Here is a 19,756-nt window from a genome sequence, read left to right on the forward strand (position 1 = left end):
TATCTAGTGTAAAAAAAATACTTTTTTTTTTTTTTGTGTAATTCACATTGCACTATGATATGTTAGTGAATATTTGTGTCCGAAATAGAACCAAGATATTAAAATACATGCCATGTGCAGACAAATTAATTTGCCCATATATGCTCATACCATATATGGACAAATTAGGCAAGTGGTTAATTAATATTTTGTTGTTTTTCAGGCCTGAAAGGTGATCTATTGTACTGTAAACAGAAATGTAGAAATTGGAGGTGAGAGCAGCAACCTGCAGAAGAAGGGCCTCAGTCCACAAGCTATTTGTGCATATATGTTGGATACTTTGGAAGACCTTTCTCCTTCATTTCTAAATTACAGTGACTGAAATCAAGTAAGGCATCTTGGAGTTGATGGCATATACCCAGTAATTTTGAGGGTGGCCAACAGGGAGTGTATTGATCCATTTAAGTTAATTATGAAGCTATATTTGGACTTGGGAGAGATTCCTTTGCATCTTTGTATCATCAATACATACAGGCAGTTCTAAGAGCGAAGTTGGTAACTACAGACTGGTCAGTCTGACTACGTTGGTAGAAAAATCTTAGAAGCAATGATTAAGAGTGCAAACTAGGGACATTTAGAAGATATGGCATTCTGACTAACACACAACATGGTTTTGTTAAGAGAAAATCATGTTTAACTAACTTTGTAAGCTATTTTTACACAGTTATTATTGACGAGCTGGTTGTAGGGAACAATTTCAACATAGTTTATTTGGATTTTAGCAAGGCATTTGACTCAGACCCTTATTGTATAAGCTGGAACATGTTGGGTTTACTGTAAAAATTCTAAGGTGGATTGTAAGACCAAATTAGCTGAGTGGCTGTATGGCAGAAGGCAGAGGGATTGTGATTAATGGATATTCTTCAGATTGGTGTAACGTCAGGAGTGGGATATCTCGAGGATCGGTTCCTTGGACCACTGTCGTTTTTTAACATTTTCATAAATGATATCAACGAAGGGATAGAAGGTGTGATGTCAAAATTTGCAGGCAACGTAAAGATTAGTAGAGTTGTTAATGGTCAGTACCAAGCAGTGCTCCTTCAGGATGACTTGAATAGGCTGCAAGAATGGTCAGAAAAGTGGCATCTATGTTTTAATACAGCAAAATGCAAGGTTTTACTCTTGGGAAATAATAACCCAAAAATTAATTATACATGTTGTGGGGTAGAATTAAAAACAGTAGAGGAAGAAAGGGATCTGGATATAAATTCAAATTACAGGGGAAAAGGTTTAGACTAGATTGTAGGGATTTTTCTTTTAACCAGTCAGTTTTTGAATTGCTGGAACAGGTTGTTTTCATAAGTAGTTGAGGCTGACAGTTTGAATAAATTCAATGGTCAACTGAATAGTTACCTGTGTGAAGAGGGAAGCAAATAATTTCTATTTTCTTATCTACTCTTTTTTTTTTTTTTTTTTTTTTTTTTTATCCTGGCCAGTGTAGCAAAAGCCTGTGGCTTCCTTGCATTATATGTCTATTACTATAAATTGACAAGTTTTTGATGTCAGGGAAAATGATTAAACTTAATTTACTCAGGTGAAAACTAGTTATATATTTTGTATATATAGTATGGTGATCAAATTAAATGGAATATCAAATATTAATTATAATTCCTTATAATTAAGGAATTCATTTACTTCATTACTGGTAATATGATTTTTTATGTTGCCATCCACCAAATCTCACACTGTTTGGAAAGGAATAATTTGTCAAACAAATAATAGGTCATGTTGAAAGTGAGATTAACTGGTAGTTGATTGTGCTGTTAATGGAATTACTTTTGGGTTATAAAAGCAAAGTTGTTCTCCAGTTTTTTATTTATGCATTAAATAGATTGAACTGAACTCACTCTTAATGAGCAGTCTGTTTTACTAAGTTATTAAAACATAAATACATATTAACATAATGCAACAATTAAAAGACTGCTGTACAAATTGGAGCAGTCTGGCGTTAAGGGTAAGTTGCTGCTATGGATAAAGGGATGGTTGAGTGGGAGAAGACAGTGGTAATCAATGGACACTGCTCTTTGTGGACTAATGTTATTAGTGGAGTTCCCCATAGTTCGGTGTTGGGCCCATTGTTGTTTTCTATATTTATCAAATATATTTTAATGAAGGTGTCTCAGGCTTAATGCCCAAGTTTGCAGATGATATTCATTTTAACTGAAATAATATTTTTTGTATATATTGAAGAGTGAGATGGAATGCTAAGAACAGTGGAAGAGGTATTTGTATAAAACATATAGGTGCCTCCGTAGCCAGGTGGGCAGGAGCAGCAGGCCGTAGTACATGCTTCTTGATTAGACCGGGGTTCGAGCCCGTGACCACCAAATATGGAGGATGCGGAAAGGTCAGGGAATGGCCACCGCATATCCCCGGAGTAATATGGCCTTAGTTGCTAATGCTCCTAAAAACCAAATAACAACAACATAAAACATATGGCTAGTGTCATTGCTTGCTATAAGCTATTTTCAGTGTGATAGACAAAATGAAACAAGCTGTAAAGGTTTTTCCACCGGTCAGTTTGAAATACAAACCTGATTATTTAAAATGTTGATGGTGATCAGTACAAGATTTCTTATTAATATTAATGAATGACTAGCTTGCTTTCACAGTAAAATTTCTGTGAATAGGGCTTGTGTAAACTTAATGAGTATAGAGTGATACAGATCTACCTCAATGGTAAATTGTGCATGCTTTCTGTTATTGTTCAACAATATATAACCAAAAAGAAATAAGAAGAAATAAAAAAAATCATCATAATACAGGCCTAGACATCATATTGAAATTCAGATTTTTCAAATTATGTTATAGTTTTACTTGACCTCTGGCATTTAAAAAAAAAAAAAAAAAATTCAGGGTAGTCATTCTCCCAGGTACTAGGACCAGCTCATAGCTGTTTATCTTCAGTGATTAAACAGAAATTAGTTATTAAAAAAAAGTAGGCTAGATAAATACTAAAATTAAAAGGTTTATTTGTGAAAGGGTGATGATGACTTTTCTCATGGATTTAAACCAGTTCGTTTTTTTTTTGAATATTTTGAAGTAAATCAAAATCATATTTGATTTTCATGTAAATGAAATCATACTTGATTTTCAAAATGACATGAAAAAATTGTTTTCCTAGCTTGTCGAACTAGAAAAAGCATTGAATACATCTATATCTAGTTAGATCTGCAGAGAGATGTTGTTGCAGATGGTTGGAAGGCTAGACTCTAATGGATTTTGATTATTATTATTATTTTTTTTTTTTTTAAATTTTGTATTCACTTTACCTTTAGATTTAAAATGAATGTGAAGAATTGATTTTGTTGCAGAATTTTTCCATCAGATTTTCAATTTCTTCCACCAAACTTTTTGATGGAAATTGAAGAGTAATTCCCAAACTTTATATTGGTTACTTCTGGTGTGTAGTAATAGGTTCCACTTAGGTTGTAGTTTTGTAGTATTGATGAATAATTCTTCAAAGAGTTGTGCATCTGTATGCTTGCTCTAATTAAAATCATTAAAATTTAAATGATTTTTATACTTGTATTTAATTTAGAAACAAATGAATATCATAGATCTCCATCCTTGGCCTCAGTGTTGATAGTTTGGGTAGGAACATGGTTGCCAAGACCCAGCTCTCCATTATCATCTATTAGTCCTTCTCTGGTAAGTGTTTTGAGTTTTCTTGTTGTTGTCTCTTCAGTTAAACTTTAGTTATAATCATTAAAACAGCTAATTTAACATATTTTTTATAGCATGATTTTATCATGCTATAAAAAAAATTTGCATGCTATAAAAAAAATTTCAGTGGTTGACCAGAATATACATATTTTACGATGGCATAAAAAGATGTCATAGGTTGTGTAATGGTTTTGCTATGTGGGGAGGGATGTGCTAAAGGGCTAGTGTTATGTTACTCGCTAGCATCCCATTTTCCTTCTAACTGGGTTTGTTTTATGTAAATATTTTTACTTCTGTGCACACTGTGATTGTTTAAAATATGCTTTGTGATCTACTATTAGATCACAAATATGCTTTGAGTTTTTTAAGGCTGTGTGTACAGATGTAATTTGTTGATACTACATTGAAAAAACTCTCAAAATTTTCTATATGTGCATTTTTCTTGCAAAAGGGTTGATATTCTTAATAGTCTGCAAGACAGTGTAGTTATGTGATGTAGTTATATCACAAATTAATGAATTGTTGTGTTTATCATTAACATTCTGCAACTAAAAATTTTTGATAATATGTCTGCTCGGGTGATATAACTTGTTCAACACCAGGGATGGATTTTGTTCTTAATGGCAGATCTCTTCTATCAGTAATCAGCAAAGGCTACCTTCTATATCACTCACAATTATTAAAGACCAGCTGAGCAATCAGTAGGAAGATAATGAATGTATCAGATTGATGGGGGGCAAACTTTGCCATAAGTATTTATATGTAAAGCATAGTTACAATTGCATTTGTGTGCAATCTCTCTCAATATAATAATAGATGATAATAAAAACGTTTGCAGATCTGCTGAAGAATAATAACTCAGCTGTCATCAGAGAAATCTCATTAATTGTAGTCTACTTTGAAATTACTATTAATCTCTATATGATCAGCTGAAGAATAAAAGCACAATAGTTGTCAAGGCGTGGCTGTTTCACCATCTCACAGAAGCCAGTAATTGGCCTCTTTAAAGTAGGTCTGTAGTGAAAAAGTAAGTACTTCAACGTGCATAAAGTGCAATCTGGTTTTAATTTCTTAAAGGGCTATAAATTATTTTCAGATGTTTCATGGTGCTTCATGTACCACTCATTTAGTGATTAAATTTCTATCCTTATTCTACCATCAGTTTCACACACTAAACTTGTTTAGATTTTCACCATTCTCCATTTCAGTTACGTATATACAATGCTACTAAAAGAACAACTAAAGTAGGTTTAGTTTTTTCTGAAAACTTTTACAAACAATACATCAGTTGCTTGCACCTCAAGGGTTTTAGTCTTTTTTTTTTTTTTTTTTACTGTTCCACGCTTTGCCTTGTGCTCCAATTTTATCTGGGCCTGCACAAAAATGGCAATCAAGGGAATTGTTAATTGGTGCTAATTTTAGATTAATTCTCCAGAGATTTGAAAATTATTTTCAAAAACAGCCAGTTTTCAAGGTGTTGGTTGAACTGATTGATTTTTAAATTCTGTCCAATTTAGAAATCAATTTAGTAAATTATGAGCTTAGTTTGGTAACCAACAGACTTGCTGTTGTCAGTTTGTATGACCATAGTGTTTACTTGTGGCATTTGAAAGTCTGCTTCCTGCCAAAACCAGAATATGCATTTGTATAATGAGCACATAGTGGAGAAGTTACCAATTAAGTTTCTGGAAGTGTTTAATTAAATATAATTGCATTCAGCAAACCAGTTTGTAATCCAGTTGTACTAATTGTTACCAAAAAAAAAAATAAAATAAATAATGTAATCTTAAAAAACATCCAGTTTTTTTTTATAATTAGTATAAGAAATTCTGGGAATTAATATTTGAGTGATTATATACTTTAGTTCTTTCATAATGTTGAATCATTACACTTTTTTTTTTTTTAGGAAGATAAAGAACCATTCTCTTCCAAAGAAGCAACTAAATCAGATGTCCATCCAGACAGTGAGAAAAATGCTACAGTTACTGAGGAAAAAGTTAGCAACCTTTATTTGTATGGCTTGATGTGGGCCTGCATCATGGCAGAAATTTGGTGTCATTTGTGGTTACTTCATCTTTTGCCAATTCCTTTAATATACATCATATTTAAAAGATCTGGTTAGTTAATATAGAATTTATATATCTATTCTTGTTAATCTTTGTATATCTTTCAAATCTTTTTATTGAGTGAACTGTTAATTTCTAATGTAATTTTGGTTATATCTGCATAAGGGGTAAAAAAAAGTGTGCAGGATATATTGATGAATATTTTTTAAATAACAAGAGTTCAAAAGTAACTCACTTTGAAATGCAACATACTTAGATATCTAGAAATCTGCCAGGTTGTAGAAATGCTTTTCTTAATGATTTCTTTAATGATAGGAATAAATATATATATGTCGAAGCTCAGAATCATATTATTCTTACATCCTCTATATGCATGTGAAACTTTGGCATAGACTGGTTTTTATGATAATTTTCCATCTAGAATTAATAGTCCTCTTCCACTCAAATAATCATTAACCTTCATGTTGAAATATGCAGTTTGCATTGGCAGCAGTAAAATCTATATATCTGGGGATGACCCTTGAGGCAGATCCATCTGAAGTTGACAACACCATTTATGACTTCTTTTAGAGATATCATTCTTTTGCTTTCTTTACAGTATGCTAGAAACTGTCAGAAACCTTTCAGAGAGAGAGTCATTTGCTTTTTATTGTTATACAGGTCCTGCCCCAACAAAAAATATATCGAGAAGGTGGTAGTGTGTGTGTGTGTGTGTGTGTGTGTGTGTGTGTGTGTGTGTGTGTGTGTGTGTGTGTGTGTGTGTGTGTGTGTGTGTGTGATATCAAGCAACTGCCAAGCATAAATATTTACTGGAACTCAGTTGCTACTACCTTGTACTCACAAAAGGCCAGTAGTTGTAGAAAAGAGAAAATTGTATATTCATTTGTTTGTTTGTTTTAGTAAAGAACAGCCTCAGAAATGTTTGGAGAGTTGTAATTTGATCTCCAAAAATTCAATGGAATTATGAAAAAATAATTTCAAAAAATTGTTATTCTTATAAACATTTTATTTTACAATATTTAGCATTGTTAACCATTTAAAAATATGTAAATGAGAAATATTGATATGCAGCCAAGTTATAAGATATTTAATTTCTATAATGTTTGTTGTATTATTGACTAGAAGGGAAAAAATTTCGATGAGAAATATCTACTTAGGAATATTATAAATATTAGAAATATCTACTTTTGATAGTAAATAACAGAGGTATGATGCTCAGTATGTTCTATGTTGATTTCAATATCTGTAGAAGAATAAGAGAAATTTACCTCAATATGATCTGTAGAACACATTTGTATGATACTCTCCAGAAGTTACAATGAATAAAAGATTAATGCAAAATGATTACAGTAAAAAATCAATTAAAAACAATTTATAAAACATTTTTAAAAAATTAATTAAAAATTAAAAAAACAATTAAAAAATTAACTAAAAAGTTTAACATATTTTGAAAAATGATTTGAGGTAAATTTCTCTTATTCTTCTACAAATATAGAAATATCTACTTAGGAATATATTATAAATATTAGAAATATCAATTTAGGAATATTATAGGGTTCTAAAATGAGCACTACACTACATGGCTGCCTAGGCAACAAAAACGTTGATATAGTGTTGACTAGTAAGAAACAAATGGCTGCAAGAAAAGCAAAAAAAAATAATAAATAAATAAATTTTTTTTTGTTTTTTTATGATTATTGAAATGATATATTTTTTGATATAGAAATGAAAATTATAATTATCTTATAAGTTAATTACTAAGATTATAATTTATAGAACACAATAAACTCTATACTTCCAATCAGTTTAATTACAACTGTATAATATTTATTACTGTATAATATTCCTTATACTTTTATTTTAAAGCTAAGAATAATGCATTTAAAAAATAATGCACTAAAACCATGTATAATCCATGAATTACTTTTTTTCATAAAACTGCATGGGTAATTAATAATTTCTTGATTTCTGTATTGTCTGATTTTAATGAAATTTAGGATGGCTCAATAGATCTTTCTAAAAGAACTAAATATAAAATTTCATGAAAATCTGTCCACTGGAAGTTAGGTTGTTACGTGCAGACAGATGGATGAGCAGCCATGGTGAAGACAGTAGGTGCTTATGCATATACAGTGATCACTAAATCGTGACACCCCATCCTTAATGGACTGTGCTAGAGCAATGATAATTTTCATCTGGTCGTCTGAGTCTGATTGAAAAAATATCTGTTATAAGACAGTAAAGATATCGCAGAGTTTCAAAAGGTCATGATTTAGGGAGCTTGTGCATTGGTTGTTTCCATATCAGAAATGGCATGTCTTGTTGGTTTCTCATGGCCCACTGTAGTTAAGGTGTACAAAGAATGGTGTTGAATGGGTCACACCACCACCTGCTGGCAGAACTGTAAAGGATTATGCAAGGTGGATGTTTGTGGTAAGTGAAGGGTGCAATGCGTTGTAAGGGCTCAATGGCAGGTCACTGTGTGACAATTAACATCACAATACAATATGGGAAATGCAAGAACAATATCCCAAATGATGATGCACTGCACAGATGTATGGAATTCCACAGTAGTCAACCCAAGAGACACACTCTCCTCACTGCTGATCATCATTGACAGTGAATGCTGTGGTGTCAACAACACACTGGTCACTGGAGGACTGGAAACGAGTGTGCTAGTGGATGTTTCGGAGTGGGAAGTGAGGTTTATGGACATGCACCTGTCATCTATTTCAACACTGCGGAAATCCTTGCAGGCAGCATGGCTGCAGATTCCTACGAACATCCTCAGACATCTAGTGGAATCAATGCTTAGGAAAATAGTGGCTGTTATCCCTGTATATAGTGGCCCAACATGGTATTGGGCAGGTGGCATAATTCAGTGATCACTCAGTGTGTGCATGCGTGCATATGCGAAAGTTCCTAACAGGCACTGTGTAATGTGTATAGATTGAATATGTTCCCAGGCCAATTGTATAGTATGCACACTGAAAAAGCCAGAATAACTTATAGGAGTCTTTTTTTTGTCTTAGATTGGCTAACTACAGTCTCATTTGTAGAGGCTTGTAGAAATTCTTCCCTTCTCTGATGAGACTTGAAACTAGACCTTTCCAAATGAGTGACAAGTGATTAAACCATTTTAAGGGTTTAAAGAAAGGGATAACCATATCACAGTTTTTTTTTGCTTTTTTTTGTTGATTGACTAAATGAGGGTTAATTGTGTAATTAAAAGAAACATTTATAATCTGTTATACATTATCAAAGCTCTTAAATATACATACGTATATACAGCCGAATCTCATTAATACAAAGTTCAAATTTTCACGTTTTGTAATAACAAGGTTTTTAGTAACAAGGTCCCCCAAAAGTGTCAACATTTTACTGTTTTTTTTTTTTTTTTTGCACATACTTTATATCTAAGAATAATAATAAATAATAATTATATCAAAAATAAAAAAATAATAAATTAATTTAAATTATTAAAATAAAATAATAAAAACAAAAGCCTTGTCTAACAATACAATAACAGGAATAACATACTTTTAAAAGATTTTATTTTATTTGTAAGACAAACTAAGAGAAAAGCAATTAACAGAAATGAAAATATTGTGATATATATATATATATATATATGAAATATATAATATGAAAATATTTTGAATATAATATTTTAGTATCACAGTAAAAAGAATTAATCTTAATATCCAGGGGCTCGCATCTAGTGAGTATGGGTTTGGCACACCCAGGGTCCTCAGCTGGATGTCATCATTCTTCTCTTTCTTGGTGATTCCTTTCTACTTCTCTTTCTCTCTCTCTCTCTCTCTCTCTCTCTCTCTCTCTCTCTCTCTCTCTCTCTCTCTCTCTCAGGAACTTGTTTTGGCTGGTGCAGCATAAGCCTCAGGCTTCCTTACACCATATGGCTAATAATAATAATAAAAGGAGACATACAAACCATTAACTTTTTGATAAATTAATCTAATTTAAAGAAAGAATCCAATGTTCTTCGCACAATTTTGTCCTATATGCATTTTTAACTACAGCACAGACATTATCAAATGCAGTAGTGTCTTTATCAAATTACTGCATGCCAACACATTCTCTATTATGCTCAATGCATTTTAGGCATCTGTTTTAGATGGCTGTGTAGTAGTAGTGGTGGCATGTGATGCAAGAAAGCAAGTGTATGAGCTTATGCAGCATCACCCAAAAAAAAAAAAAAAAAATCGCACCATTTCCTCCAAATGCCTGTCCAGTTCTTCCTTATATTTATTTAACCTATCAACTTCCACAATGACAGATGGAAGTTTGTTCAAGCAATTTAACCACCCGCTGGCTATAAAGGTAAATTTCCGCACATCTATTCTACATGTCTTTTCTTAATTTGAATTTATGCACCCTTAGGTTCGTAATCTGAACAAGTGGAAGGATCCCATCAGAATTCAGCATGCTCAATCCATTCAAGGCCTTATACACCTCAATCAGATCACCGCGCAGGTGCCTAGTCTCCAGCCACTGCAATTTGCAGAACTTAAGCCTCTCTTGGTGAGAGGATCCCTTCATTCCCCTCACCAATCTTGTTGCCCTTCTCTGTACACTCAAGCAAATCTACATCCTTCCTAAAATGAGGCCTCCAGACCTGTATGCAGTACTCAAGGCGTGGCCTGACCATTGCCTTATACAGACTGACAATCACCTCCTTTTCCCTGCTAGCAAATTCTTATATATTATTGACAAAACCCCATGACCTGTCTGCACTGGTCAGAAAACTTCATATCTGACTGCACAATTACTCCCAGGGCTTTTTCATTTTCTACCACCTTAAGTGTAATACCACACAGTTGGTACGTTTCTCTAGGGTTACTTCTACCCATATGCAGTACTTTACATTTTTCAAGGTTAAACTTCAGTTGCCACTTTTTAGCCCATCTGCCCAAATTATCTAGATCCTGTTGCAGTAGCACACTGCCATTACTGTCATTAACAACCCTGCCAACCTTTGTATCATCTGAAAACTTCGACACTAAGCCTGATATACCTTCATCAATATCATAATTCTTCCTAAGATTGGCTAACTACAACCCCAATTAAATAAAGCTTTAAGAATTCCTCCAGTCTCTAATAAGATTTGAATCATTGTGAAATCATTGTTTTGTATATTTATCAATGATATTGATGAAGGTATATCAGGCTTAATGTCGAAGTTTGCAGATGATACAAAGGTTGGCAGGGTTGTTAATGACAGTAATGGCAGTGTGCTACTGCAACAGAAATTAAGATAATTTGGGCAGATGGGCTAAGAAGTGGCAACTGAAGTTTAACCTTGACAAATGCAAAGTACTGCATATGGGTAGAAGTAACCCCAGAGAAATGTACCAACTGTGTGGTACTACACTTAAGGTGGTAGAAAATGAAAAAGACCTGGGAGTAATTGTGCAGTCAGATATGAAGTTTTCTGAGCAATGCAAACAGGCTGCCACGGGGCAGGTCATGGGGTTTTGTCAATGATATATAGGAATTTTTCTAGCAGGGAAAAGGAGGCCACGCCTTGAGTACTGCGTACAGGTCTGGAGGCCTCATTTTAGGAAGGATGTAGATTTGCTTGAGCGTGTACCGAGAAGGGCAACAAGATTGGTGAGGGGAACGAAGGGATCCTCTTACCAAGAGAGGCTTAAGTTCTGCAAATTGCAGTGGCTGGAGACTAGGCACCTGCGCGGTGATCTGATTGAGGTGTATAAGGCCTTGAATGGGTTGAGCATGCTGAATTCTGATGGGATCCTTCCACTTGTTCAGATTACGAACCTAAGGGGACATAAATTCAAATTAAGAAAGGACAGATGTAGAATAGATGTGCGGAAATTTGCCTTTAGCCAGAGGGTGGTTAATTGCTGGAACAAACTTCCATTTGTCGTTGTGGAAGTTGATAGGTTGAATAAATTTAAGGAGGAACTGGACAGGCATTTGGAGGGAATGGTGTGATTTTTTTTTTTTTTTTTTTTTTTGGCTGATGCTGCATAAGCTCATACACTTGCTTTCTTGCATCACATGCCAATACTACTACTCTCTGGCACTTGGTGTTAATAATGCCTCTATTATGGCTATCCTAAAAACGGATGCAAGGATAATAAAAGATGAGATTGAGCACTTGAATAGCAATAGGCTGCCTTTGTCATCCAATTAATTTGTACTGAAAAGCAGATTGCAAGCCTTCCACTGAAGGCGAATATTTAAATGTTTTGTGAACATTTACTATCACCTAGAAAGAAGTGCTAAAAGGAAGGACAAATTGAAACTTTTTTTCAATTAATGCATTCTAAAAAAGTAAAAAAAAATTTTCAGCAAGTGTGCACACCTTGGATAAATGTTTAACTAGACTGGAGGAACAGTGGTAGACGCTGACAAAAGTATTTAAAGAAGATATTAGAAGTGATAAAAAAAACCCATATGAACATTTTTTAAATTTATTTTTATTTTTATTTTTTAAAATTTATTTTTATTTTTATTTTTTAAAATTTATAATTTATTTGCTTTGCTGTATTTTTCAATTTGTTAACAAATTGTAAAATACAGCAAGCAAACTTCACTAATGACTGCTAACAAATTGTAAAATATAGCAAGCAGTCGTTAGTGAATACCATGCTTTGCATCCAAATACAGGTCATGATTCAAAAAGCTTTAAAAAGAGACATTAATGAATTTTTCAAGGAAAATAACTTCGAATCATAAATTTCTACAAGCAATCTCAAACAATCTGAGCAAGCTGATAACTGTAAGCAAGGTTATTCTCTCATGTATGAAAAATCTGTTCATGTTTCTTTCATCTCTCTCTCTCTCTCTCTCTCTCTTGAATAAAGGATTGTGTTTCTTCCTTTTAAATATTATGCCAATGTTAAAAAATGTGAATATAGCTCTTTGTAAGCATGCCTCATATTCATTTACTGAGGTCAGTTAGTCTATGCCATGTTGAAGAATGTAATGTGTAAATTTGTTAGATAAAAAGTTTTAAATCTTCCATTTTGGAAGTTCATTATTGATGCAGACTAAATCTGTAGAGTAATTCTGACTAATTCATAGGCAGTTTTACTGCCAAATTTGCAGAGAATTTAAAAGAAGAGAAGATTTTATTCTTTTGTATTAAATAATACTGTATTAAATAATACTATTTAATACAGTATCTATGCAAGGCAGCAATTTTACTTTTAGCTGGTGATAAATTTACACAAGTTGATCGCAGAACCCTGTGAGCAACTTGTAAATCAATAAATCATCCAATATCTGTTATATGCAGATTGAGTATACAGGTCACTGATAGAACAAATCATTTCCGTTCCTTCTGGCCTATCAACCTTTCGTTCACTATTTTCTTCTATACTTTGTTATTTCTTTCCAGTGGAGTTGTTGCTAGCAGACAAAAAATCTGAAGAGATAATCCAGATTTTAGTCGTAGTAAGAATGTCTCCTCTTTCTTCAACTGCTTGCTTGTTACCATCAGTCCTACTTCCTCTTGGTCTGCTTCTGGATCCAACTATTCATTTCTGTATTGGATATCTGTGTGGCTAATCTACCTTCTCCTGTCCTTTCTCTGTACCCAGCAGGTAAAGGAAAGATAATTGTATTTTAGCTACAAGGCATTTCTCACGTCTTCCATTATTTAATTTTCACATTTTCATTGTCATATCCAGAGTAAGACAATAGTAGTTTTGGTACTTTGCAGTAAATGTATGACTCTCCTGTAATATATTTAAAAATTTTTCAATGGGAAAGATGTAATTGGCATTGTTTTAATGACTAGAATGATGCAGACAGAGAGTTTCAAATTCTTTTTATCTATTCTTATACTGCTGTTCAAATTTTATTTTCATTATTCAGGATAGGTGCTACATCTTTTAGGTGATGATCACAATGTGAAATAAAGGTAGGGAATTTATTTTTCTACCCACATGGTGTTTATATAATACATATGACATGTATTTATTATGAAATAAGTGCAGTTTATCCCCCTGCACTGGAGTTAAAGGAAATTTATAACCAGTAAAAGAGAAACCCCTAAAGTGCTATTTATATAACAGCTATGAAAATTTAGAGTTGAGTAATTTTGAATTGAACAGGATGGTTTTCATATTACAAAATCTTTGAGACCTAAATTTAAAAAAAAAAAAAAAAAAAAAAAAACCTGCTTTTTTTATGCACAAATTAATCCAGTTTGCAAACAGTCTGTTCAAAATTATGTAAAGAGATGGGTGTATGCTTACTTAGCATACTTCCATATACAGGGTGATTCAGGAGGAATAGTAGATATTTTGGTGGTTATAGTATTGATTATTCTGGGTAAAAAAGTTCATATAAACGTGTCCAATTCTCAATGAATACGGAGATACAGCTGTTTGCAACTAGCGTGCACAAAGCCGTTATGAGAAGTGTTAAAGAACGATAAATTACTTATTGTTTGTATTATTGACTTTTTCAATGATACAAAACACAAATAATTGACAAATATTTTACAGTTCACAATAAATGTTCGAAAATCCTACCACCAACCTCAATGCACTTTGCAACTCTTGTAGTAATATGACATGTTGTTCTTATTAGGTGGTTTTGACATTGCTTTATGAGGGCAGCGGTATACAAATTGCTTTATGAGGGCAGCGGTATTTGTCTCTTGTATTCACCTTTTCTTTGTATACTATACTTTTCATCTGTCCCCACAAACAAAAATCTAATGGAGTGAGGTCTTGGAAACCTTGGTGATCAATGAATGGGACCACCATGGCCGATCCATCATTCAGGGAAAGTTCGATTTAGATATTGTATCACCAGATGGGTATAATATGCAGGAGTCCATCATGCTGAAAGTATGTACTAATCCTTGTAGCCAAGGGAATATTCTCCAATAGTAGTGGAAGTTCATTTTGCATAAATTCTAGGTAAATGGGCCCTGTAAGACGATTTTGTAACACAACAAGTCCAATCAACTGATTGTCGATGATACCACACCACACGTTTACAGAGAAGCAAAGTTGAAAATTCGTTTCTACAGTGGCATGTGGATTTTCATCTGACCACCTATGAGTCACGAGTGAAAGTAACTTCATCGCTGAATAGTATTAATGGAATTAATCAGCGATTAGCATTTACCTGCTGACAAAATTCCAATCGCTGGGTGTTGTCTCTTGAAGGTGTTGCACCCGCTGTGTGTGAAATGGATACAAGCCATGCTCACGTAATGTTCGCCATACTCTTGTCTGTGGAACACCAATATGCATAGAAATTCTCAGTGTGCTAATAGTAGGACTACATTCTGTTGACTGAAGAATGTGTTTAATTTCATCCACATTTTGTTCATTTGCACGTTCAGAAGAAATATGAGCACTGGGAACTGTACCAGTCTCACGCAGTTTAGTGTAAACACTAGTAAATGCTCTTGAATCCGGTATTCTGCGGTTAGAAAACCATTGATGGTATTCTCTACAAGCAGCAGTAGCACTTATTCAGCACGTGTGAAGATGTGTGGCATTCTTAACAACACTTCTAACACCAAACAGCATCAGATTATAACTGCTTTTCGGTCACATCTGATTCAGGGAGCTGTGCCTGCCAGTTTCAAGCAGCTCTATCTCCATATCCATTGAGAATTGGACACATGTTTATATGAAATTTTTTACTCAGAATAATCAATACTATAACCTCTCAAAATGTTTACTATTCCTCCTGAATCACCCTGTATATGTACAGAGATGTGTGGGGGATTGTTATAAATATGAATTTTGTTTATGTGCTATTATGGAGTTTTCACTTAAACAGTAATGTAATGAATTTTTTTTTTTTTTTTTTTTGCTATTATAATATCTAGCTCACCATTTTGGATTGCGCAATTTCTTGGAAACCAGATTGCACAGCACTTGGGAATCATCTAAGGAATGGTGTAATGCCAGAAAGGATGCTTTAGTGCCTTCTCCATTAAGAGGCCTCTGGAAGTTACTGATTCAAGGTGATAGGAAAGTATGTTTTTATTTGAAAATTTTATATAGCGAAAAGCTTGTAGTTGATCATATGCTGCTTGTGCATTTTTATAGAAGAAAAGTTTATATGGTAAAGAAACTTTTATGCTTTAGTATTAAAATGCTAGATAATGCAAGGAAGCACAGCTTACTTAGCATCTGCTGTCAATAAAATGGAGAGAAAATATCTCCCAGGTTTTATATTTATCTACTTCTTCCAAATATTTATCTGTTCTGTTTGGCAGCTTTCTCACTAGTGTGATTGTTTCTGTGAAACTGGTTGTTAAGGATTGACTAATTTAGTTTCATGGAACTGACACATAAGGATTCGTATAACTTTTCATGCTTGTGCAACACAACTGTTTTAATGAAGCAGTTTCAGGAAACCAGTTGCATATAACTTGGCTTCCCAGTCACATATACATTAGTCGAATGATTACATAATATTTTAAAGAGTATTTAATCTATATTAGCATTAGTAGAGGCATACAATGCAAGGAAACAAGCTTATGCAGCATCAGCCAAAAAAAAAACCCTCCCATTTCATCCCTCCATTTGTTCCAAATGCCTGTCCAGCTCAGCCTTAAATTTATTTAGGCTATTAGCTTCCACAACAAAAGATGGAAGCCTGTTCCACCAATCAACTACCTGCTGGCTAAAGGCAAATTTACGCACATCTATTCTACAACTATCTTTCCTCAATTTGAAAGTGTGCCCCCTCAGGTTCTTAGTCTGAGCAAGACGAAGAATCCCATCAGCATTCAGCTTGCTCAACCCATTCAAGGCCTTATACACCTCAATCAGATCACCTCGCAGGTGCTTACTCTCCAGGTGCTGCAATTTGCAGAACTTTAGCCTTTCTTGGTAAGAGCACCCTTTTATTCCCCTCACCAATCTTGTTGCCCTTCTTTGTATCTCGTTCTAGCAACTCTACATCCTTCCTAAAATGAAGCCTCCAGACCTGTACACAGTACTCTAGGTGTGGCCTGACCATTGCCTTGTATAACGGGATTATCACCTCCCTGTCCCTTCTAGCAAAATTCCTATATATCATTGACAAGACTCCATGACCTGCCCTGGCAGCCCATCTGCACTACTCGGCGAACTTCATATTTGATTGCACAATATTACCCCCAGGTCTTTTTCACTTTCCACTTTCCTGAGTGTAGTACTACCCAGTTGGTACGTTTCTCTTCTGTCATTGCCACTCATATGCAGTACTTTGCATTTGTCAATGTTAAACTCCAGTTGCCACTTCTCAGCCCATTTTCCCATCTTATCTAGATCCAGTTGGAGTAGCATACTGTCATTACTGTCGTTAACAACCCTGCCAACCTTTGTATCATCTGCAAACTTGGACATTAAACCTGATATACCTTCATAAACATCATTGATAAATCCACAAAACAGCAATGGGCCCAGCACCGAACCCTGGGGGACTCCACTAATAACATTAGTCTACATAGAACAGTGTCCATTTTTTAGCACTGTCTACCATCTCCCACTCAACCATCCCTCCATCCATTGTAGCAACTTGTCCTTTAATGCCACAGTGCTTCAATTTGTACAGTAGTCTTTCATATGTAGCAGTTATCAAAAGCTTTCCTGAAATCCAAGTATATGATATCAAAATTATTTTTTTCATCCAGTTCCTTTGTGATCACATCATAGTGTCCAATCAAATTGGTCAGACAAGACCTCCCCTTAACAAACCAACACTGTGTCTGAAGTATTACTGCAGTCTTATTTAGATGATCATGCAACACTTCATTAACCAGTGATTCCATTATTTTCCCCGGTAAAGAAGTTAAACTAGCATGTCTCTAATTATTTGTGTTACCCTTTTTAACCCTTCTGTGAATTGAGGATAGATTTGATTTGCACATCTTCAGTCCATGGGGACTTCCCCTTAATCTAAGGATGCTCTCATAATTATGCTTAAGGGTTTGCTTACTTCCCTTACTGCCTCCTTCAATATAACTGGATAGATTCCATCCACCCCAGGTGATTGTCTTATGTTTAACTTCAACAATTTCTCCTCCACTTTGCTCTCCTTTATTACAAAATCATTTAGCTCCCTGTTAGAATTTAGTATACTTCTGTCCTCCCCTTCCTTACAGAATTCCTCATGTGTGAATGTAGATGCAAAATAGTCATTCAGTTTGTCAGCTATTTGAGCAGGATCATCAACAGTCAAACCATCTATATCAAGTGGACCAATCTTATTCAACCCCATCCTTCTGATTTGTGAGATAATTCCTTAAATTAATAGCTACTGCCTGTTTTTTACAGCTGCAACACCAAAGTTGATGATATTTCATTCAGTCGAGAGTTCCTCATCTTCCAGATTTTCATCAGACACTGTTTGCTCATACACTTCCCTTTCCCTTTTCTGTATAAAATTATGGAGTACACAAACAGCATGAACAATGTCGATAATTGTCTCTTCTTATTGACAAATAATAGTGCTCATTAAAACAACATTTTGCAAACTATGCCAAATGTGCATTCAACAGTCTTATTCCCTGCTATAATACTGTAGTTATAAATTTTTTTTCTATCATCAAGTGGTCTCTTTATATTGGTGTGATCACATTATATGGGTTTGTAAAGGAAAAGCTTCATCACTTACAAAGTAAAAAGGAAAATCTACTCCATTATTATCAAAGGGAATCTTGGAAAATTATTATCGCCCTTTTATTTTTATCTATCCACCCCATCTTTGAAACTTGAAATATGCTGCCATCACTATTTCTTCCAGCATAACTGACTTCTATCATTGTAAAGCATCCATCTGTCAAAACCCATCGTCTACTCTACAGAATGATAACTTTTGTAATTGAAGTTAGATGAATCTGTGTTTAGAAGTTTTTGAATTCTAATATGTTTGCCATCTAATGCACCCAAACAGTCGAGCAGATTCTACAGTTGATAAAAATGAACAGAAATACATCCGTTCTTCCTCAATAGGTAATTTCATGAAACTTGAGTGAGTTTGTAGTGTGAACTATTGTGTTACTGATGGTACTGATGCCTCTCATGAAATACAATGAAATATCCAAGAATATGTTCTTGTCAAATATCTGGGGGGGGGGGGGGAAAGAAGCAAATAAAAGTTCATTAGGAAAATTTTACAATATTATTATTATGAAATATATATATATATATATATATATATATATATACTATCATTGAATTATATTAAATATTAACATAAGTTAAATTATAATAAAATGAATAAATAAATAAATAAATAATTAAGCATTCATTAGAGGCAGCGACATGCAATTCCTCCATATGAAGCTGAAATACATCCAATTTTTAAATTAAATAAAATAAAACATAAGCCAGTAGTATAGCAAAAACTGTAGAGCGAAAATTAACATAAAATAATCCAAATAAACAAACGAACAAAAAGAAAGAATAGATATAAATAGTAGCCTAGAAACCCTTGTATAATTTCGAACTTTAAATCCAATTAACAAAAACTATGCAAAATTTAGGATAATGCCAATTACATATTAATTTAGCGGTACCCCCCCCGAGAGGTACCAGTTCCAAAAGACGTGAAATATCACCAAAAGAGGGTTAAAGGAACGATAACAAAATTAAACGATAACAAAATCAAAATAAAATAAAATAGACTGACCATCATGCCCCATATCGACAGAGGACCACGAGGCCAATAATGGTCATGGAATCGCTGCATTTCAATCGCTATACAAATCGTCGCCATGGTGAAAAGATCGAAGTACCAATTCACCCTCCCTCCTCCGATCGATCCACCAATGCAGAGGACTTGCACGGCGGTGGTCCTTATGCAGCGAAAAATAAAATATAGAACAGACAGCACTCTAGAGCAAAGCCACACCACTGACATACTGTAAGCTGAATCAGCTTATATAGAAGAAAATAGGAAAATAGATGGCGACACAGGCGTTGCTAAATTAGCATATCGACCCATTACTATTGAATTATATTAAATGTTGA

General features: G+C 34.0%; 1 protein-coding gene across 2 annotated transcripts in view; it reads left to right on the forward strand.

Moving 5' to 3' along the window:
* The window catches only part of LOC150090803 (transmembrane protein 245), a 148,081-nt gene that overhangs the window by 26,635 nt on the left and 101,690 nt on the right, over positions 1-19,756 (forward strand). For both annotated transcript variants that reach the window (XM_090380143.1, XM_090380135.1), the window contains exons 3-5: positions 3,581-3,690; positions 5,612-5,822; positions 15,619-15,767. In XM_090380143.1, the coding sequence (XP_090236269.1) occupies positions 3,581-3,690; positions 5,612-5,822; positions 15,619-15,767 (470 nt within the window). The remainder of the gene's footprint in view (positions 1-3,580; positions 3,691-5,611; positions 5,823-15,618; positions 15,768-19,756) is intronic.

Source organism: Mastigoproctus giganteus, chromosome 1 (genome assembly GCF_048544385.1).
Source record: "Mastigoproctus giganteus isolate SK-2022 chromosome 1, ASM4854438v1, whole genome shotgun sequence".
NCBI lineage: Eukaryota > Metazoa > Arthropoda > Arachnida > Uropygi > Thelyphonidae > Mastigoproctus > Mastigoproctus giganteus.